This window comes from Onychomys torridus, chromosome 13 (genome assembly GCF_903995425.1).
Source record: "Onychomys torridus chromosome 13, mOncTor1.1, whole genome shotgun sequence".
NCBI lineage: Eukaryota > Metazoa > Chordata > Mammalia > Rodentia > Cricetidae > Onychomys > Onychomys torridus.
The window spans coordinates 19,902,345-19,925,962 of NC_050455.1; the positions used below are offsets into that span (position 1 = coordinate 19,902,345).

General features: G+C 40.4%; 1 protein-coding gene across 1 annotated transcript in view; it reads left to right on the top strand.

Annotated features, from left to right (window-relative positions):
• Positions 1–349: 349 nt before the first annotated feature.
• Positions 350–23,618, top strand: part of Pik3c3 (phosphatidylinositol 3-kinase catalytic subunit type 3) — a 93,665-nt gene continuing 70,396 nt past the window's right edge. The window contains exons 1-5 of the mRNA XM_036204568.1: positions 350–504; positions 2,797–2,985; positions 7,293–7,436; positions 12,539–12,668; positions 23,427–23,513. Of these exons, the coding sequence (XP_036060461.1) occupies positions 437–504; positions 2,797–2,985; positions 7,293–7,436; positions 12,539–12,668; positions 23,427–23,513 (618 nt within the window). The 5' untranslated portion in view covers positions 350–436. The remainder of the gene's footprint in view (positions 505–2,796; positions 2,986–7,292; positions 7,437–12,538; positions 12,669–23,426; positions 23,514–23,618) is intronic.

The window sequence follows — 23,618 nt, forward strand, 5'->3', positions numbered from 1 at the left end:
AAATCTCTTTTTAAATGGAAACTGGAATTTAAATTAGGCAAAATAGTTTTGTGCTTCTTCTCTATCTGGCTTGCATCAGGCGAATGCTATTACATTATTTTTGAGCCGGATTTCTCTTCTGACTCAATTAAAAAAAAAAAAAAAAAAAAAAAAAAAGTTTTGTCAAAGCAGGAAGACTGGCACGTAACCACACAAGCCATGCTTCCTGGTTATTCCATTTGCCCTTAAGCAAGATGGCTGGCCCCACTTGCACATGCGTACAGCAGCCCGCGGAGGGGCTGTTCCGTCGCATTTGATTGCGTTACGGACGGGGATTGCTAGATTACGGGTGGAGGGGCGGGACAGGAAGTTTCCGTGTTTTGAGGCACCAGCGGATCCTTCCTGGAGTCTTTGCTGTGTCTGGCTGGTTGTGTGGCTTCTGCTCTCCGCGCTGGCCATGGGGGAGGCGGAGAAGTTCCACTACATCTACAGCTGTGACCTGGACATCAACGTGCAGCTGAAGATGTGAGAGCCTCGGCGGGGAGGGAGCGAGGACGGGGAGGGACGGGCTGCTGCCCGGGAGAGGGGCTGCTGCCCGGGAGAGGGGCTGCTGCCCGGGAGAGGGGCTGCTGCCCGGGAGAGGGGCTGCTGCCCGGGAGAGGGGCTGCTGCCCGGGAGAGGGGCTGCTGCCCGGGAGAGGGGCTGCTGCCCGGGAGAGGGGCTGGTCCTTGAAGGGAGTCTGCAGTAACCCGCACACAAGTCCCCTGAGGGGCACGGAGCAGTTGTCATTTCCCGCTATCTGATTTTACGCAGGAAGAGATCAAATCGTAGGAATTTCCCCGCCTAAGAAAGAGGAAGAAGATCTTTCCTTTTAGAGCAGGCCTGGAAGGTGGAATGGGGGCATTTGACAGTCGTGACGATGGGCCAACTGAGCACATGGGTGCAGTTTTAACTACGTGCGAAATGATGGAGACATAGATCGAGCCTTTGGGCAGTTTGACGTTTTAAAGCTAGAGAGACCTTGAGAGGGAGTCGGAACCAGAGTCTTTTAGTAAAACCTTGGGGCAGCATGTTTAAAATAAAGGTCAAGAGCATGACATCTTGAAATGAGAACCCTAAAATAAGAAAGGAGAATTCCCAGAGATGATAACTTCAGAATTGTAGAAATGTCTGGATAACTAGGGAAGCTCACCTTTCCAGGCAAGAGCAGTTTTGCTGTGTAATTTACATACTGTCAGAACGTTGACCTGTGCCATTTCTTGAGGATAGGGAGACAAATTTGAAGGCTGTTCCTGATGAGAGCCTTCTTGATGGTGAAGACTTCAGACTCCTACATTGTGCATGCTGCTCTTTTGCTCATATCTCCTACGTGTCATTTATTAGGTTTATTTCAGGCATTTGTCTAAGAGAGAGAGGCCATCTCAGTTTCTCTAGTGATGGGAAAACAGTTGGCTTTGGACTCCTTGCTCTGGCTCTTTTTCTCAGCTATTAACTTTCCCATCTTGGATAATGAGTTTGATCTCTGAGTTTCTACTTCTTAATTTATAAAATGAGAATGTGGTTTTAAAAAGCACACATCCGAGTCCTAGTGTGATTACTAATGTAATATTGATATCCAAGACATACATCTGCCTCTTTAGTAATGTACCTGCATATCTAGTATGGCTTACAACACTAGCTTTGTTTGTTTGTTTTGGTTTTTTGTATTATGAAATGGTGAGAAAGTATGAGTATATAGTTTGGAAAAAAGAATAAAAAATAATACCTAGGTAAAAGTAAGTTTGAAGACAGGTTCTCACCACGTGTCTCTGGCTGACCTAGAACACATCGTGTAGATCTGGCTGCTTCTGCCTCCTCAGTGTTAGAATTAAAAGTGTGCATTAGCACACATGGCTTAACAGTTTGTTGCAATACTGTATTGTGTGCCTTCTTTTTTTCTTTTTAAAATATATATAGTTAGTTAGTTAGTTAGTTAGTTAGTTAGTTAGTTAGTTTTTCGAGACAGGGTTTCTCTGTGTAGCTTTGCATCTTTCCTGGAACTTACTCTGTAGCCCAGGCGGGTCACAAACTCAGAGAGATCTAACTGCCCCTGCCTCCCGAGTGCTGGGATTAAAGGGGTGCATCTCCACCGCCCGATTTATACATATTTATTTTTATGTGCATTGGTGTTTTGCCTGTGTAAGTGTGTCCAGTTCCTGGAGCTGTAGTTACAGACAGTTATGAGCCACCGTGTGGGTGCTAGGAATTGAACCTGGGTCCACTGGAAGAACAGTCAGTGTTCTTAACCACTGTGCCATGTCTCTAGCCCATGTATCTTTTCTGATGTTTCTAGTCTCTATAACTATACATTAAATGTTTGCTTAAAAATTGTGCAAATAAGTTGTCATTTTAAATCAGCAAAATTTTCTTTTCTTTTGTTTGTTTGTTTGTTTTTGAGACAGGGTTTCTCTGTGTAGTCCTGGCTGTCCTGGAACTCTCTTTGTAGACCAGGCTGGCCTGGATCTCAGAGATATACCCAACTCTGCCCCCCAAGTGCTGGAATCAGTAGAATTAACCATAAGGCCTGGATCAACAGTGGGTGACAGGGATTAAAACGAAAGCCAAAGTAGAGAAATCTTTTCATGAAGTTTGAATAAGCTTAGCAGTGTTAGGATTTTCAGAGTTCCTTATCATTTATAAAAGTGACATTACTTTTAGAAATAGGAAGCTATTATGAGATGGTTTGATGGTTGCTTTAACTTACATAAACTTCTTATCTTTATATATATTCATGTATGCTTTAAAACTATCCATCTGAAACAGTGTTTGTACTTTCAGAGGAAGCTTGGAAGGGAAGAGAGAAGAAAAGAGCTACAAAGCTGTCCTGGAGGACCCAATGCTAAAGTTCTCGGGGCTGTACCAAGAGACATGCTCTGACCTCTATGTGACTTGTCAAGTTTTTGCTGAAGGGAAGCCTCTAGCCTTACCTGTCAGAACATCCTACAAGGCATTTAGTACAAGATGGAAGTAAGTTTTTTTCTTCATTGTTGTTATTTTTTTCATTTACCATGTGAAAGATTATAGACTTCTTCCATAGCCCTACTGATATTCTGAGTAGAGACAGTTTAGCAGGGATCACCAGGAGTTTCTTAACAACTGTATACCTGTGAAACTATAAATATTAGTTGACCATTGAAAGTATATATTACACAGGTATAGATAGTTGTGTTGATGTGTTGGTGACTTTATGTTTGTATTTAATATGTTGACATTTTGCAGAGTAAGTATTTTACTCTCTTACAACATGAACCAGAACACAACCATGTCTGGACTTTCTCTACTGTTCTGTGGCCTTGAACAGAAATACTTTAGATAGTTTGAAATGGCCAACCTATTGTTTGGACTTTGGAAGTAGATCTTATATCATATGCTCAGGTAAGATTTATATACTTTTTTTGTTTTCCAAATGAAACTTTCATTTTAGGTTTATAGTTTATTCATGGTATATAGTATTTGCATGGCATATTAGCAATACATTGTTGGCATGTAGGGCCAGAGTAAGATAACATGAAACTGTTTTTTGGAATAGTATTATGGCTCCGTAATCTAATGTCCTGATATTTCTTATCTGATAGACTTTATGGGGTGTTTCTAGTGTTTAGTCACTTTTATTCCACAGTCACATGGGATGACAGATGCTTAGGTATTTGCTACTTTTTCTTTTTTCATGCATGTGTAAAGTGTTTTGCCTGTATGTATGTATTTATGCAGTGGAGGAGTGTTGAATTCCCTGGAACTGGAGTTAGAGATAATTGTGAGCTGCCACATGGGTACTGGGAATTGAACCCAGATCCTCTGTAAGAGCAATGAGTATTCTTGACCAGAGTTGTCTCTCCAGTTCCAAGTGTGTGCCCATAAGGAATGATCTATGTTCACAGTGTCCTGGAAGACACACGTCATGGCCATGTGCACAGTCACACAGCTCTGTTGATATACCAGAATCTGGGAAAGGCTTTCCATGAGAGGAAGTTTGAACATTACTGATCTGACTCCATTCAAATCAACTGTTTCAATAGTATAATTTCTCTAGTTCTCTTTTTGGAGTCAAAGATGTGTAAATATCTCTATCTATATAGCACATACATATTTAATACATTTTCTTCTGGAAAATTTCAACTATATAACAGTATAGAAAATAATATGGCCAGGCATGGTGATGCATGTCTTTAGTCTTTTTTTTTTCCCCCTGGAGCTGAGGACCGAACCCATGGCCTTGCGCTTGCTAGGCAAGCGCTCTACCACTGAGCGAAATCCCCAACCCCGATGCATGTCTTTAATCCCAGCACTCAGGAGGCTATAGCAGGTGGATCTCTGTGAATTTGAGGCCAGCCTGGTTTACAAAGTTAGACCCTGACTCAAAAAACAAAAACAAAGCACAACAACAAAAACATTATTATAGTACCATCATTACATCTAAAACCAGAGTTCCTCAGTCTAAAATGTATTTAGATGTAGAATGTCATTGTCTTTGGTGAATACCACCATTTACCCCCTTATGGAAAACTTATTTTCTGTTCTCCACACTGCCCAAAGTAGTCATTTAAAAAATAGGCTGAAATAGAAAACAGATTTTTTTTTGCAGTCTGCTATTGGTATTTGAAAGGTGAATTTATTGCCAAATTCACCAAAATAAAAATGATGAATCAACATTTTACACTTCCATTGTCCTATATAAGTAGTTCCCTACCAGAAGTGGTCGATAAACGGGGAGAAACAGTTATTTTGTAGAAGAACCTCTTACTACTTGAATTACTACAATTCCTTGGTTTAGTTAATCTTTTTCAGGGCATAATGAGGTTCTGTATTACCTAAATGTCTGCTTGACTTGTGTGAGTTCTAATAATAAGGCATTCACCCCGAATGTGTCCAAGTCTATCTCAGTGCGTCCTCCCCTGCCATGTGCTACAGTAAGCTCTCCTAAAGGAGAATGGCATCAATCCTGACAGCCCGAGTTCTGTCATTTTGGAAAGAGAGAACTTTCTCTTGAAAGTTGTTCTCTGACCTTAATCACAGTTAATGTTGATCTTCAAGGTTTTGTTTTTAGTTTTCTATAATTCAAATTAAGAGATTTGTTTTTGTTATTGTTACTGGAATTGTTCTTTAGGCAGGTTTCTTTCTTCCATTCTCCCCCCCCCCCCCACTTCCCTACACAAAACTGTGGCTTAAACTCACAACTTTTTGCAGGCTAGGTAGGTACTCCAACACTGAGGTACAACACCAGCTCCTTAAAGTTTTAAAAATTATTTTAATTCTATCCTGTTCTCTAAAATATATGAAACAGAGACAAAGAAAGAAAGAGAGAGCAAGTGAGAGGTGGGAGGAGAGAATAACAGGGTAGTATTAATTTAACAATTTCTATTTCAGAGTGCATTCATCTCTGGAGAATAGTCCAGTAGGTGTCCTGATGGGATTGCAATATCCAGATTAAGGTCTTGTAATCTGGACAAGGATTATTAGGGACTGGACTACTTCTGATGGATGGGGAATAAGATAACAGAGTGATGTTGAGAACACACAGCCTTTTGGTGTTTGGATAGATCCTTTAATAGGTTTTGCAACATCTAGATTAGCTCTTACATGTGTTAGCTGAAAGGCTACTTTCCTCTACAACTCAAGCTGCAAAAACCCAGCCTGTAAAACATTGAATCGCAGTTACTTTGATTTAAAGAGATCTTGGGGCCACGAGTTAGATAGAGGAAGATTTGAGGGAAGGACCACTTGATCAAGGTACTGTCTCCCAGAATTTAAAGGGTAGACAAGACAAAGAGACGAGAAATTCCACAGATGAATTTGGATATTGACACTAGTTTTTCTCTTTATTTTTACCTTGTGTTAATTGTCTCCATGTCAGTCAGCTGCTGTGGTTTCTTCATCCACAATTGATAACACTGTTCAGTACTTCCTTTTAAGTCTGCCATGTGAGTAGTAATTAACTTAGTTGCTTAGAGATAATGATGCTCTTAAATGTGCAATTTGGTTTTTTAAAGAACTTTATATAAAAGATATTTGGTGATGTTTTGCTTCTAATCAGAAATGATGGATATCTCTAATTTTCCTAGAGTTTCAAAAGTTATGGTTGGCTGTAAGTACTTTTGTTGAGTCTTTGACACTTTTGTTGTGTCTCACTGATACGGGTGTGTTTGATCTAAGATAAGCTGTTTCCAGGGTAATTGTGAGTAAATAGAGTTCTGTCTGCTTTCTGGTTATTCATGTTATTTGTGTGGGATTCTTTTGGGACTTTTAAAAGCCATCTGCTTACGGTAGTGGAAGTTATCAAATGAATCCATTTTAAATGCAGAAGAATATTTACAAAGATGAGTAGAGTAAGAAATTGCTGGTTCTTTCTGTATTATTGACAAACACACATTAACAAGTTAGCATTTGCAGGCATTCTTAAGAAGCATAGAATGCTAATAACTAAGTGTAAGTCAAGTAAGTCGTGGCACAGTGATCAAAATATGGAGTAAAAATCTTTAATAAGAAAGAACTTAATGAGATAGAACATATGTGCAAGTTGGTAATGTCCACATGTTATAAAAGCAATTTGGCTTTGGCTTGGTTAGGTTTTGGTTATTTTGGGTTGTCTGATTATCCTCAGGAATGCCTTAACATACCATGGCTGACTATTTTGTAGTTGCAATATGATTTGATTGTTTTCATAATGTAAAATTGTGTTCTGGAGAATTATTTTTAAAAATGACAGCTTGGTTTAAAAATTTTAACATGTTGAAACGCATTTCCAGAATTGATTATTTATCTTTGTTTTTCTGCTGTTCTGTTTCCATTCATCTTAGTGATATAACTTTTTCTTTCTGTTTTTTTGGGGGTGAGGTGGGGCTGGGGCTGGACTCAAACTCACAAATCTCTCTAGGCTGATCTTTTTTTTTTTTTTTGAGCTAAGGATCGAACCCAGGGTCTTGTGCTTGCTAGGCAAGTGCTCTACCACTGAGCTAAATCCCCAACCCTAGACTGATCTTGAACTAACAATAATAATCCTTCTCCCTCATGCTGAATTCTGGGATTATAGGCATATGTTACACAGCTCAGCTTGAGTGTCCAGCTCAAATGTCTTGATATAAGAGTGCTATTTTTCAGGATCTATATTCAGAATTTTTGTGCTTATATTTGAACAAGCAAGAGTGAGGGGATTTCCACATTATTTTTTAGCATACAAACCTAATGTTTTTGGAGTCTTCTCATCTGGCTGAACCATTTTTTAATTGGTTAATTTGAAAGAAAGATACCTATTTATTCTGTTGACTTTGTTTCCATAGTTGGAATGAATGGCTAAAACTCCCTGTGAAATACCCCGACCTGCCCAGGAATGCCCAAGTAGCCTTGACTATATGGGATGTGTATGGACCAGGAAAAGCTGTGCCAGTAGGAGGAACAACTGTGTCGCTCTTTGGAAAATATGGGTAAGCATTCTGCCCACCAGTCCACAGAGGGCTCTTTCTTGTTCTTTCCTACAGAGTTTGATTGTTCATGCAGTCTGGTTTTCTCTATGAAAACCAGTTAGGTACATAGGCCTTATACATTTCTGAGATTGGGTCTGAAGTGGATACAGGATATGCTGTATTAGTTACTCTTCTCACCGCCAAATCAGTGACAAAATTCCCGACAAAGGCCACTTAAGGGATGACAAGTTTGAGGGTCCAGTCCATCATGGTGGGGCAGGTGTGGCTGCAGGAATGTGAGGCAGCTGGTCCCATTACACCTGCTGTCAGCTGGTCCCATTACACCTGCTGTCAGAAACAAAGAGATATGGACGCTGATGATCAGTTTCCTGTGCTCATGTAGTCTAGGGCTTGTAGACTACATTAGTGGGTCGCCTGAGTTAACCCTATCTAGACACTGCCTCACAGACATGCCCAAAATTTGTCTCCTAGGAGGTTCTGCATCCTACATGTTTTATAAGCAGAAGTAACCATCACAGCAGCTAAATGAACCAAGAAACACAATTTGTATTACTCTTCTGTGAAGTGAATGCTACTGTCATTTTTATTAGAATGGAGTCATTGTGAGTGAGAACTCAGGGTCCAGATCTGGAATCTGAAAGATGTAGTGCCTTTTAGTGGAAAGTCCTAGTGACTTTAACTGTCTGGCTGTTACCAGATGCTTTGATTTTTGTCCAATTTAAAGTTTAAAAAATTATCTTACACATCAATAAATATAACTGAGAATTATCTTAATAGGTTTCTTACTATTTTCTACAAATTGCTTTAATGATATCTTTTGCCCATTTAGACAAAATACAGATATTCACACAAGAAGTGTCTTTTTTTTTTTTTTTTTTGTTTTTCGAGACAGGGTTTCTCTTTAGTTTTGGAGCCTGTCCTGGACTAGCTCTGTAGACCAGGCTGGCCTTGAATTCACAGAGCTCCACCTGCCTCTGCCTCCCGAGTACTGGGATTACAGGCGTGCGCCACCACCGACCGGCTAAGAAGTGCCTTTTTTGATGTTGTTGAGATAGGATTTGACTGTCTAGCCCTGGCTGTCCTAGAACTCATTCTATAAATTAATCTGGACTTGAAGTCACAAAGATCTGCCTGCCTCTGCCTCCTGAATTCTAGGATTTAAAGGCATGCACCACTGTGCCAAGCTAAAAGTGCCTTCTTTCTAATTGTTATTTTCTTAGTTATGTGTGAGGAGTCTTTGAACGTGAAGGAAATTGGCCATTTGTGTACTATGTTAACAGTTACTTTAAAAACACTAGTATTTCTTTTGGTTTGTTCTCTGAGTTGTATATTTACTAGATTGAATTTATGGAAACATTTCTTCCATTACACTTTTATTCCTTTATATTTAAATCTGTTATAGATCTAAACTTTTATGAACAGGGTGATACATTATGAATTGACTTTAACAACAGAAGTCCAAATCTGTATACATTTGTCTCAGTTCTTTTACATAAGCCATCATCTATGATGATTTTAAAAACCCGTCATTATATCTGAATCTAAGAAAAGCAGTAGTATCTAAGTTATCTAAATAACATTTAATGAGCCTAGCAAATATTTTTTTAAATGTTTTATTTATCAGTAGTACATGTGTTGGTTAATTGATTAATGATTGACGTGGAAGGGCCCAGCTCATTGTGGGTGGTGCCAGCCCAGGGCAGGTGAGCCTGAGTTGTATAAGAAAGCGGACTGGGGTTGGGGATTTAGCTCAGTGGTAGAGCGCTTGCCTAGCAAGTGCAAGGCCCAGGGTTCAATTATCAGCTATAAAAAAAAAAAAAAAAAAAGAAAGCGGAATGAGGACTGGAGAGATGGCTCAGAGGTTAAGAGCACTGACTGCTCTTCCAGAGGTTCCGAGTTCAATTCCCAGCAACCACATGGTGGCTTACAACCATCTATAATGAGATCTGGTGACCTCTTCTGGTGTGCAGACATACATACAAACAGAACACTGTATACATAATAAATAAATAAATCTTTAAAAAAAAAAAAAAGCAAGTCAGGAGGAGCAAGCAGGTAAGTAAGCAGCCTTCCTCCATGGCTTCTGCTGGGTGGAGAGGCTTAATTTGGTGTGGGATGGGCCTGGAGGTTATGGGCAGGCTAGGAGGGTCTTACAGAAGCCTAGAGATGCCTAGAGAACGCAGGGGCACTGGATGTTTGGCCTGGCATAGATCTGGGGTCTAGGGAGGATACATGGAAGAGAGGATTAGGCAGACTCACAGGCCTAGACCCAGGCAAAGGATGTCTGCAATTCTTTGTATATCTCATTGAGTGAAATTTCTTTTGCCTCCCATCCAAAGGGAGTGAAAAATGTGCCTGAAAGACAAATTAAACCACAAGGTTCTCCATAAGGTTAGTAGTAATAATTAGGAGTTCAGTTTGTTTTCTTGACATGAGTTAGGATTCTAAATTTTAGAAATCTGTTCATGCTATTTATCCATGTCCTGTGCCTCCACAGTTGTGGGATTTTTGGGCAACAGTGCTTTAGGCCATAGTTTTTGCAGATGTTTCTTTAGCAATAAAATAGCATCAGTGGCCTCTTCTTCTAAAGGACCCTGGCACATACTTAAGTGGCCCTTAAAACTTTTAGTGGAAGGTGGCACAGTGACTACCAACTTGTGCTGTTTGCCAACATCTGTTTGGTATACGTGAGTCAGTAAGGGGAAACGTTTTAGTGAGTGCTAATAAATAATTTAAAGACTGATCTTTTACTATAGTTCAGCTAAAGCAAGCTGTCTTTAACTTGAACATCTAGCTTGAGAGATTTCTAAGTAGCTTAAGAGCAGATTGGTTATTATTTAGATTAGTTTACGCATAGGCAAACTGCAAATGATGTGCAGGTGTGTGTGAATTCTGAAGTCATGGCAGTGGCTGCTACAGGGGCATGGCCCTGCCAGCTAGAGCCACATTGGCAGCTGGTACTGAGCTTCTGATGGAGCTGAAGAAGGACCTGCTGTGCTGCTGCCCTGTCTCGTCTGTTTGGCTTAATTTCCCAAGGGGACACAAGGCCGCGCACATCTTCTGCCTCCCCACCTGGGAGCTGTGTAATTTTAGGCAAGTTTCCATTAGTGTCCAAAGCAAGTGGTGTGATCATGTCCTCATCACCAGTACTCAGCATACCCCTCCCCAGCACCCCATTTTAAACTCTTTTCTAGATCTATCCCAAGGCGCCTGAATCATTTATTAGACTGTCTTCCTGCCAGATGTGGCTTTTTGTCTTTAGTTAAATTAGACCAGAGTATCCACTAAGGAGTGGAGTGGCAGAGAAAAGGAAGGGATGCCATGTGCTGTTCTGAAAGCGCATGTGAGGGGCCTCACTTTTAGGAGGGCTCAGTTACACCACTGCAGCCAGTTCCGCACAGCCTGCCTTAAGGTTGTTCTGCGTTTTCTTTCATTTGAGACTAGGTCTCATTCAATTGCCTGTGTTAATCTAGAACCTGTGATCCTCCTGCCTCTATCTGATCTGTTTGATATTAAAAGAGAAAGAAATTTAACCTTATTAGAGGCCATGTTTATGTGTTTTTGTAATAACTTAGGACAATCTTCAATATACTATTATTTATTTATTTAGTTAGTTAGTTTTTTGAGACAGGGTTTCTCTGTGTAGCTTTGCGCCTTTCCTGGATCTCACTCTGTAGACCAGGCTGGCCTCGAACTCACAGAGATCCGCCTGCCTCTGCCTCCCGAGTGCTGGGATTAAAGGCGTGCGTCACCACCGCCCGACTATACTATTTTTAAATATATTTTATTTTATTTTTATGTGCATTTGTGTTTTTGCCATGGGTGTCGGGGTCCCCTGAAACTGGAGTTTCAGACAAGTGTGAGTCATGTGGGTGCTGGGAATTGAACTCAGGACCTCTGGAAGAAGAGTCAACACTCTTAACCCCTGAGCCATCTCTCCAGCTTTTTTTTTTTAAATTTATTTTATTTTTTGTTTTTTTTTTTGGTCCGTTTGTTTACATTTTAAGGTTTGTTTATTTGTTTGTTGGTATTTATTTATTTATTTATTATGTTCTGCCTGCATGTGTGCCCGAGCACCAGAAGGGGGAACCAGATCTCATTAAAGATCTTGTGAGACACCATGTGGTTGCTGAGAATTGAACTCAGGACCTCCGGAAGAGTAGGCAGTGCTCTTAACCTCTGAGCCATCTCTCCAGGCCCCCTATTTTTATTAATGAGAAAACTGGTGTATACTAAGGAGTCAACATTATTTATTCATGGACACAGCCACACATGCCATAGATGGTACAGTTGTTACCCAAACCCAGGCAGAAAAATTATGTACCTTAGCAGTTTTCATTTCCATCTTGTAAATGTGATGATGTTCTATTGCTAGACATTTAGTATCTGCTGTTCTAAGATGTCTGCTGAAGTGGTTGGTGAGTGCTGTCCTCCAAGCATGACTGACACCATTTTCATCAGGACAACTGTGAACACTTGCAAGGAGAGATCCCCTTTGATTGGTCTTGTTGACTTGCCACTCTTCAGAGAAGGAGGGTGTACAGAGAGTCATTGGACCCTTATCTGGGATTTACACTGTTCCTTCATGCATCTTCCAGCCATTTGTATGTATTTCTGTCCCAACTAAATGCACCTGCATTGTATCAGTAGGTGTTAGTTTATGTAGACTGTGGAAGGCTAACTGAAGTGATGCTGCATTAACTTGACCATGGGCAAGTATGTTCTGGAATGAGACTGGCCCATGTCTAACTGACTTGTGGTCACTTACGTTCCTGTAAGTAATTGCTCGCTTATGCTCTGGATTTTACCTTGGTTTGCCACTGAGCCATGTAAGAAAGAGTACACATTTGCTTAAATCTGCCCAGGAATGAGTTCCCTCAACACCGATAACATATGCATTGGATTTAGATCATTTCTACAGACTACTCTCATTTTCTGATTATCTGAGGGAGAAAGAGTGGCCTGAGGAGAGATTTGTGGATTTTAGCAGCTCAGTTCAGTGCTACACAAACCATGGAGGACTCAGAGCCCGGCAAGCTTGACACATTTCTTTCTGATGAACTGCCTAAATTACTTCTTACTCTGAACTTTTGTCCATATAGCATGTTTCGCCAAGGAATGCATGACTTGAAAGTCTGGCCTAACGTGGAGGCAGATGGCTCCGAACCCACAAGAACTCCTGGCAGAACAAGCAGTACACTCTCAGAAGATCAGATGAGCCGCCTTGCCAAGGTACCCAGGCTTCGGAGACAGAGAGAACTCTGATTGGTGCGAATCAGTGGACCTTGACATTGGGCATCCTGTCAGTTGTCTTCTCGATTTAAATTAAACTGTAGTGACAGTTTTGAGGTATGATTCATGTACCTTCACTCTTGAAAGGTGTGTGAGCCATATCCTTGTACTCATCCTAGCTGTATGACTTCAGGACATTTTCACCTCTAAAAGCTCCATGTACTCAATAGTCATTCCTCACTCCATCCTCCCTTGCTTCCTGATGACTGCTGGTCCACTTCCTGTCTGTGGACTTCTGCACACCTTTTGTCTAGACTTGCATCGGATTTGGAAGTGTAGGTCTCTAGTATTTTCATTATCATGACTGTTCTCTATATTGTTCTTTCAAGTGAGAAGGATAGCATAGCTCCCTAATGGGAATGCTTACTAGTCTAGTCTTTCAGCTTCCCTGCTCTCTTTCCAAATGAATAAAACTGAAGATGTATTTCAGCTGCTCATTTCCAGATCTTGCCTGTCTTCTTCCTGGGTGTGTAGGACAGTTCACGAGCTTCTCTTATGTCTGCCCTCTCATTAAGAGTTTATCAACAGTGAACTTGGATTTGGCTACTTTCCATGACTTATACATAGATATTTTATTAGAATCATCTCATATATACTCTGTGGGCTACTAAAATTTGAAAGATTTGGTTTTTAAGTGTTTCAAGGCTTGCTACCAAAGGATAATGGGACTGTGAAATGAAGACCAACCATTAACTAGACCATGAAAAAATGATGTTAGGTAATTATTAAACAAAGATTGTCAACTCCAAGCTGGAATAATGCTTTTACTCTGATTTGTTGCTTAACTATGGAAGTTAAATTCTAGCTACACTATGAATTTCCCACTTTCTAAGTTTGACTTTTAAAAAGTCATAGTAATTTTAATGGAATAAATCTCTCTAATGATTTAGACAGTTTTATAAACCTGCCTAGGTTTTCCTTTGAGGAAAAATGGCTATGAGAAAGAAGTTATACTGTATAGTGCTCAGCTTAGGTCTTGTTTTTTAATAATTTGGATATCCTAGAGTTTTAATAGGGAATAGAAAAAAATGTATATATTAAAATATGCAACTCCCTACATCTTTCCATCTCTAAACTTTTATAATTAGTGCTAATTTCTGTTTCAATGGATTTGTGAACATAGTAAGAGACCAGACTTGAGGGCTGTCTGTTAACTTTCAGAGTCTGGATCAGCCTCTTGGTAATGATGGACCAGTGTGTACACTGTTCCCTTCAACTCTATTTTTCAGCTTGTCATACTGTAAGAATTTTATGATAGGATGCATATCCTCCTGGGGCTTTGGATGTGACCACTGGTCTCTGGTGTTTGATTTATACTGAGTCTGTGTCTTTGGACTTGAAAGGTTAGTGCAGAAGCATGCTTTCTCACTGTCTCCTTCTCATTTTAGCAGCTCTGCGTGATGCCTTCGCAGTGTGCTCTCCTCTCTGTCAGTTTGATTAAGAGGAGGCAAAGAGAAAGTAACAAGCAGATGAAAAATGTTTTGTGGTCTGTGTGGAGATAGAGGGGAGTGTGGGAACTGCGCACTCCAGCAGTGAAGAGGGGAACCAGGGAACTTCACAGAGCTCCATCTGGTCACTGTGGGGTGGGGTCTGGACCTCAGGCTTATTGCAGCAGGAGCCAGAGGACAAAAGGTGGACGTGATACACAGAAACAGGACAAACAAATATTACACTTACTTGGCTGCCTAGATTGGGTTGCAGATTATGGGGGGGAATACTCGTTTTCTTAAATGCTGTCTGTACTTAACTGTAGCACTGCACTGCACGTGCTGTTCCCATCATTAACATGGCGGTTTATAAAAACTGAATGGAAGGCATTCTGTCTTCAATCAAGCTGTTCAATTACAATCTAAATCATTAAGAGAAAATACAATAGAAAAATGACAGTTGAATGTATGTAAGTGCAGGCCCAATGAAGTACAGATGTTTCTTACAAAAAATACACACATATTTAAGGAAAGCATAGACATAGAGAAGAACCAATTGAAAGTCATTTTAGGGAGTTAGTCCTAACCAAGAAACAGTTGAGACTTGACAGCATGCAGTAATGAACACACTACAGATACTGTCTTCGCCTTGAAGTAGGAACACCCCTGTTCACATATTTGGGTGGTAGTCATGGACTTTAGTCATGATGAACAAGCACAACTTCTGGGGTTTTTTGTTTGTTTTTGTTTTTAAATTATTATTAAATGTGTATTTATTAAAAATTTTTTTCCAATTTATATACCAACCCCAGTTCCCCCTCCCTCCCTTTCTCCCGCCTCCTCATCTCCCTCCCAATCTGCCCCCATCCACTCCTTAGAGTGGGTAAGGAAGGCCTCCCACCAAGTTGAAGGAGAGCCTAGCCCCTCTCCATTGTATCAAGGCTGAGCAAGGTATCCCACTGCAGGGAATGGGCTCCAAAAAGCCAGTTCCTGCATCTGGGCTAAGTCCTGGTCCTGCTGCCAGGGACCCCACAAACAGATCAAGCCACATAGCTGTCACCCACATTCAGCGGGCCTTGTTCGGTCCCATGTAGGTTCCTGAGCTTTCTAGATTCAGTGAGCTCCAACTAGCACCAGTCAGCTGTCTCTGTGGGTTTCCCTATCATGATCTTGACCCCCTCTTCTTTTTTTTTTTTTTATGTCGAACGTCATTTATTGAAGGAGGGAGGAGTAACTTCTGTTTTTTAAATGCTTGTCTTACAGAAAAAGAGGATTATTGACTGATTAGATTTCAGAGAAATTCATTACTGTACAATAGGAAAAGTGTACTCCTGGCCATAACATTGGGTCGGGTGAAAGAGTCTCATGTTGTCTCGTTATTGTTTTTAAAGTGACAATAATTAAAAAAATTAGAATTATGATAATTACTGTTGTGATTTGAATGAGAATAGCCTCCATACTCTTATGTATTTGAATACTTGGTCCCTAGTTGATGGGACTGTTTGAGAAGGAGTAGGAAATGTGGCCTTGTTGGAGGAGATGTGTCACTGGGGGCAGGTTTAGAGATTTCAAAAGCTCACACCTTTCCCAGTTAGCTGTCTCTGACTCCTACCTGCAGATCAAATTGTAAGCTCTCAGGTGTTCTGCAGCCACGGTTTTGCTCCACCATTGTGGACTCTAACCCTCTGAAACTGTAAGCCCCATATAAGTGCTTTCTTGTATAAATTGTCTTGTTCATTTTGTTTTAGGATGGCATAGAAAAGTAACTAAGGCAATTGCTGAAATTATTCAAGGTTATCAGGCTTGTTCAATAGTACCAGTGATATTAGCTAAAATATCATAAAAATAATTTTTGCTCTGGATAACATACCTTTTATAAAAAACAACTTGTGTGGTTCAATTACATCTTGCCATTGTTTCTTGTTATAGCCAGGGTTTGGGACTCCCCTCTCAATTGTTTTCTGATTTTGCTGAGTGGCATCTTTTCCATTAGTCACTTGGTTTACTCACAGTTCTCCAGTACTATCACAGCCTTTTGACTCGGCTTAAAGCTAGTGGCACTGAGTAGACTATTTTAATGCCAGTGTGATATTGATCCCTAAAACATTATTGATTGATGTTCTGAAAAATCTATTCTTTGTTTTTATAGCTATAGTTTCTGCCTGAGGAAAAGAAAGTAACATACTTTTAAAACTAGATTAATCTCCAAGAAGTTTAACTAAATGAAACTTTTACATGGCAAATACTAGTCTTCCTGAATAATGAGACTATGAGTACTGTTTAAAAGTAAAATTGAAGAATTGTGGACAAGATTTCCTTAATCCAGAAGATAGAAAAACATAGATGAAACTCCTTTGCTTGCTAAGAATTAAATATATATGCAAAGGCAGACTCGGGCATGCACATATGTGATCTGACAGTTCCTTTAAGTCTTACTTGTTCAGATGAATTTTATGTATGGCTATATTATGTCTTAGTTACAAATTATTTCATAGCTTATGGTGGATTTTGATATAGATAGGACTTACTATTTTTGTTTATTTCAGAGATACATCTTTAAATAATAGAAACCTATGAGACAGCCACAGTCTGTCTGTCTGACTGACTGTCTTGTGTGCCTCTGACACATGCAATATATTAGGGCCAGGAATAGAACTTTTTGTCAGTATTTAGTTACATCAGTTTGTTCCGGGCTTAAGAACAGTGTTAGGCCAGGAACAATGGTACATGACTAATACCAGCACTGGGGAGACAGAGGCAGGCAGACGGATCTGTGAGTTCAAGGCCAGCCTGGTCCCTATAGTAAGTTCTGGGTTAGTCAATCAAACAAATGGACAAAACTAAATGGAACAAAAAGGAAAAGAAGAAAAGAAAGCAAGGTACTAGAGGTGAAAGAGTCAAATAATGACCTTTTTCCTTTTTTTTTTTTTTTTTTTGGTTTTTCAAGACAGGGTTTCTCTGTGTAGTTTTGGTGTCTGTCCTGAATCTTGCTCTGTAGATCAGGCTGGCCTCAAAGATCTGCCTGGCTCTGCCTCCCGAGTGCTGGGATTAAAGGCGTGCACCGCCGCTTGCTTGTCATGACCTTTTAGCCTGAGGGAGTGTAGAGTAAATAGCAGACATTTGCAGAAGTACACCTGATAGGATTATGCTGGAAAAGTCCTGCCTGTGGGACAAAGCAGCGGGGGCTGGCCAGCATGGCTGTATTCACAGAGATTCTGGGAATTTGAGGCTTTTGTCTGCCGAAAAACAATTTCATTTTATTCATTTCTTAAGTGCCAGAGAAAAGAGGCAAAACAGAACAAATGCCTGCTTTTAATTACCTGTGGAGCCATGTGAACAGTTTTTGATGCGGATTTGGCAAGCTGGTGAAAAAATTAGCAGTGTAGATCGGAATGGAAGAGAACCAGTTTATAGACTGTACCGCACAGTGGTGTCGGAAGTACCATCTGACTGTGGCGATGGCTCATGGGGTTTCCATTTTGGAGTAGACCTTACATCATGGCAAACCTCTTTGCAGTTTTCAGGCATGTAATTGTCACTGAAAATGAGGGCAGTCCTGGTTGGGACACGTTCCTTGCTGGTGGTTGGTGTGAGCCACTATGCACCAATCTTCTTGTCAGGCACTTTCTGTATGTGTTTGAGGGCAGCTGTGTGACCTGGCTCAGGCCAGTTTTGTTTGATGGTGCCACTCTACTGCTCTGCTCTTTGGACAGAGTAAAGCCTTTTTCCCCCTCCATCTTCCTGTTAAATGTTTTTATTATTTTATTTATGTATTTATATGAATTATTATATCACTCTCTTCTTCAACTTGTGAGTCAGAAAAGGTCCTGGGCAGGGTTCAAAAGTTTGCAAATATTTCTTTTCCGTCCTGTTTGCCACCTTCCATTAGCTTCTTCTCACTCGATATAAGTAAGTGATGAATAAGTACGAGGCTCTGCCAGATTCATGGCTCCAGCCCTCGAGCTGCTTCCAGCAGGCCTGGCAAACAGGGAGCTGCTCTGTTTCCAAGGTCGGCTGTTTGACAGGCCCTTCCCCGCTGCTCCTGGTCTGGATGCTGGTGGCAAGCTGGACCGCTCTAGTCGCCTGTCCTTTGCACTTTTATCAGCATCCCCTGATCTGTGATCTTGTACCTGAGCATGATATCTGATAATATGTGATTAGGAGTCCAAGGCGTTTCCTGACCATGTTGCTATTGTATTGGTTCTAGTCAATTCTCTTATTTAAATAGCCTTGACAGCTCCTTTCTGTTTAGTTCTGAGTGAAGTTAGGGCAGCATCATAATTATTCCATTATTTGGGGGACACTGAGCTTCCAACTCTGTCTGGCTTCTTGTGAATCCTTTAGAATCCCCCATTCGTGACAGAGTGACACTGGCTGACTTCCTAGAATGGATAACCAACAAGGATGATTACTTCACAGGCGTTTTTAGTAGATTGGGTTTCTCACTCTGCTGCTTAGCAGGATGCAGATCTTGTTGGAAAGATGTAGGTCAGTAGGTCACGGACATTACAGACTCAGAATGAAACGGAAGTTTATTCCAGGAGCACATACATTTTGCCTACACTCTCCTGTGTTGAAGTCCCTTTGGATCTGCAGCATTGGTAGAAATGGAGATAACTCAAATATGCTGAGACTGGAGGACTACTCTTGTTTGGATGTTGTTATGGCCAACAAGCGATGCCATAACATGGGGCTCTGAGGAGCTGCTTTCAATGTGCATAATGGTTATAGTTGTGTAAATCCTATACATGTTAATGCAAATTAACATTTAATTATTAATTACTATTTCATATTCCTACCTAAAGTAAAAGCCATTACGGTTTGAAGATCTAAAAGGAACTTAGGGAGCTGAAGTGTATTGAATTTGCTGTGTTGAATTTGGATGAATTATTTAGAAGAGTTTCCCACCAAGCCCACACCATTCCCACCCTGGTGTGTAACCTCCAGAGAAGCCATTCCAGATGATCTGGCTCCAGCTCCATGTCTCAAGACAGTAACTTCTTCAGAAAACATGGGAAATAATGAAGTGAATGCTGTAAGCCTCTAACTGGGCATGCTTTATGTTGATAGGTAAATAGGGTAAATGCCCGGAAGACATTTTCAGTGGTAACTTCTGTAACTAAGTTGAGAAATTCTAGAATTTCTTTAAATATCAAGGTGTAATGTAGGAGCTGTTGAACAGTCATCATAACATGTAAGTGGCTCTTAATTTTCCAGTCACGTTTGAATTCATCATATTTCCCTCTCTTGAGGCACACCGACATTACTTACTGTTTCTGATCACAGCATTTTAGAGTGTATGTGTTCCCATCACTTACTGAACAGTTCCCGCAATTGAGGTCTGAAAGATAGTTTATACTTGACCTTTGTGGTGGCTTTACCAACCTCAGTCTTCCTTCGGTGATAGCTGTTCAAAAGAGTGAGAGAGGTCATATGTGGTGTGAAGCTAAGCGAAAAAGAACGCCTAGCATGTGCAGGGAGTGACATGTATTACCAGTGACATAGACTCGGCTGGTACAAATGGCTACAGAATGTTCCCCATATATCTGGATATGCGTAATGAAGAAGGAAACCTCACTTCATTTTCCACCAGGAAACAACTCACCATTGCTGGTGCTTTCCTCAGAGCAGATCATTGTGGGGACCAACTGTTGGATCATAAACACAGAACTGATGTTTAGTGAGTAACAGAAACCAGAGGAGCTGAAACTGGGTCATAACTGTGTACCCACAGAGAGTGGACAGCAAAGACAGGCAGGTGAAAAGTGACTGAGTCTCACCCACACCGTTCCAAACTGGCTTTGACAGTAGAAAACACAAAAGCTATCTAAGTATTTTTGTTTCTGTGAGCAGAGCAACAGTAGGAATCAGTAAGAATTTATGTGCTATGTAATGGAAAGAAAAAAAACGACACATGAATCATCCTTTAGTACCTAGATGGGATGGTACCACTGTCATGGTCTGCATCTACCTGCATGTTTGGGCACAGATAGAAAAGAGTATTTTTTATTGGCATGGGCTCAAAAGTGACAGAGTTTAAAAAGAGTTTGTCAGTGTTAGAACAAGGCATCCAGCTTGCAGTGTGACCCTCCCCTGGAAGCCACACTGCATGGTCTTTGGTCCTTGTGACTGCTTCTTGTTCTTACTTATGTAGTTCACACGTCCGTCTGATATTCTACCAGAGCTAACAGAGTATCTTAGCCCTTGCTGTGTGCGAGTCAGTACAGTTGTGCTTTTATTAATTGTTAGCATAAACAGCACGTATGTCAAGGCAGCGTCTCTGAACATTGTGTCGTACTCTATTCTTACTCTGCCCCCTCTTTTACTTCCCACCTCTGATTTACGAATCTCCGGCCTTCTTGCAAATAGTCCCATTGGCTGTCAGGTCCCACGTGTTCCATTAGCCTCCCCTTTGTCCTCTCCCTTTTTAAAGATCTCTTCCTAGTTTCAGTCCATTTTTTACTTTCATGTTTTACACACACACACACACACACACACACACACACACACACAACCCCACAAATTCACGTCTAGATTCAACCTATGAGAAAATATGCAGTATTTTCTGAATCTGTGATATTTCATATAAGATAATGATCTCTGTCATCATTTTCTCTCAGGTGTGATTTTATTCTTTGTGGTTGAATAAAATTCCTGTGTGTATATGTGCACATCATATTTTCTTTATCCATTCATCCTTAATGGACTTCTACACTGATTTTATTTCTTTATAAACATGAGTAGTATTTACTAAGATACCTATATCTATTTTCATTTAGAGGTTACCATGGGGGAAAAGGCACTGTTTACTATTCAAAAGAAAGTTGATTATTTCCTAATTAGTTCTTTTGTATTTTACAATGGACCTCAAAGTTTTTAAAAAAGGTTTCATTACACATGTGTGAGTGTTTTGCCTGCATATATTGTAAATACACTACTTATGGGCCTCCGGCTCACAGAGATCAGCAGAGGGAGGGCACTGGGTCCCTTGCAAGTGTAGTTACTGGTGATAGTCACTATGTGGGTGCTGGGAATGGAACCCTGGTCTTCTGCAAAACTTCGAATGTTCTTCACCACGGAGCCGTGTCTCTAGCCCCTGAAGCTCTAGCAGTTGATGAAAGGTTGCCAGTCTGAAATACTGTGAGCTCAGGGTTGTGATGGTGTCGAGGAAGATGAAGAACACTAGTACTGTGGCTTCAGTTGTGAGTGAGGTCATACTTAATGGTACTGTTGGATGTCTTTATGGGGATACTGCCATGTCATGGACAGTGAGGAGGAAATCAATGAGCTAAGGGAAGCGGTGATAGAAGGTTCAGATGCCCAGTTTTGCTTCATTCTGTGAATTTGTTGAGAAAGTTTTGATATATAAGTAAGGCTGGCATTTAAATTTTACAGGGTCAATATCAAAGCTAGTTCTAATCTGAAGATTTGTAGCTTATCTTGACTTCTCTATGAATCTTAAAAGCCACTATGATATAATTCATGAAACCAGGGCAAGACTGTAGTAGGAATCTTAAAGAGTCTTATTAATAAAACTCAAACCCGAGGCCAGTTATTGGGGTGAATGCTGGAAGATCAGAGAAGCAGAACAAGCCACAGCTATCTCACCTTGCTAGTTCCTCAGGTGACCCTGTTTCCTCAGGCTGGAAGCTTCTGAGTCCTCCTCCACATGAATCTCAGCTGAACTGTGTTGCTCCAAGGCTTAAACTAACTACATGCTTTTTCCTCCTTTAGTTCCTGGTCCTCACGCCTTATATCTCTTTTTCTTTCTGCCCCCACTCCCTGGGATTAAAGGTGTGGTCACCATGTTTAGCTGTTTCTAAAGTGGCCTTGAACTCAGAGATCTGGCTAGCTCTGCCTCCCAAGTGCTGGGATTAAAGGTGTGTACCACCACCGCCCAACTTCTGTTATGGCTTACTCTTCCCATTTTCTAGCCACCATTTCTGGCTCTGTTCTAGTGGCTGTCTGTTCTCTGACCCCAGATATGTTTATTTCGGGGAACGCACAATATTTCAGGGAACACAATACCCACCACACAAGACAGTGTGGAAGACCTCAGTGCACTCAAACATGCAGTGTGAGAATTTTAAATCCTTTATTGTCGTTTCCTAAAATAAAGGCACACATGCATGTGTGTGTACTTAATTCTTAGAGTAATGATTTATTGGTCCCCAAGAATTGCCTGTGTATAGCTCATTTTTTCAGAATGTTTGCTACATTACAAATGAGAAGAATAGAGAAAAGGTGGTTGATTTTCCCTTACAGGATCTTTTATTATAATTTCATGTATGATAATCAAAATATAAGAGCTATAGAACATCTAGATAACAATCAGGAAGGACTGTGTTCTTCTCTTGCCTACTAACCACGGCAGAATTGCAGGCTTGATTTTAAAGACTTGTTTTTAATGTTTTGTTTTTGTTTTTATTTTTTCATTTTCAGAAAAAGGTTTGTCTCTTACCTGGTTTCTTTCAGCTTTTTTTTTTTTTTTTTAAGATTTATTTATTATGTAAACAGTATCACAGTATCCCCTGCAGACCAGAAGAGGGCACCAGATCTCATTACAGATGATTGTGAGCCACCATGTGGTTGCTGGGAATTGAACTCAGGACCTTTGGAAGAGCAGTCAGTGCTCTTAACCACTGAGCCATCTCTCCAGCCCTTACCTGGTTTCTTACTCTAATATTGTATGTGGTTTTGATACATAAAATTGGTTTGTATGTGGGAATCTGAGGTGCGGAAATAGTTCACATGTAGAATCTGATGTTCTAATGTATGGATTTATGCATAGATTGTAATGTGTAGGTGTGCTTCATGCATGTAATCTGATGTGTAGGAACACTTGTATGTAGAATTGGATGTCTAGAACGGATTCTTATGTGAAATTGACTGTACAGATTCAGGATTCTTCATCTTAGGTCTTTGAGCCCAAGTGTTTTGAATTTTGGATCATTTCACATTTTGAAGTATTTGTACGTACTTGATAAAAGTATCTTGAGTGCAGGCCCTAAATATAAGCATAAAATTAATCAATTGTAATCTACATTATGTTGTCTTAAGTGGTATGAGAATTATTTTTAATGTACTGTATACAGTGACCAATCCTATGAGGCTGATGTGGAGTTTTCCACTGTGACCTCCTGAAATGCTTTGGGTTTTGTAGTGTTATACATTCTTGATTTTCAAGTCAGGGTTGAGTGATCAGTTGCCATCCTCCATCTTCCTTTTTGTTTGATCTGTGTTGAGATTAACCCTGTTGTACTTTCTGCAGCTTACTAAGGCTCATCGGCAAGGCCACATGGTCAAAGTGGATTGGTTGGACAGATTAACATTTAGAGAGATAGAAATGATAAATGAGGTAAGTTGGTTTCTTTCCTATGTTAGAATACATTCTGTAGATTACTAAGTTAATAATTTGTTAGAAAAGATTTCTTAGCTTACTTCATAGCTGTGAGTTTTACAT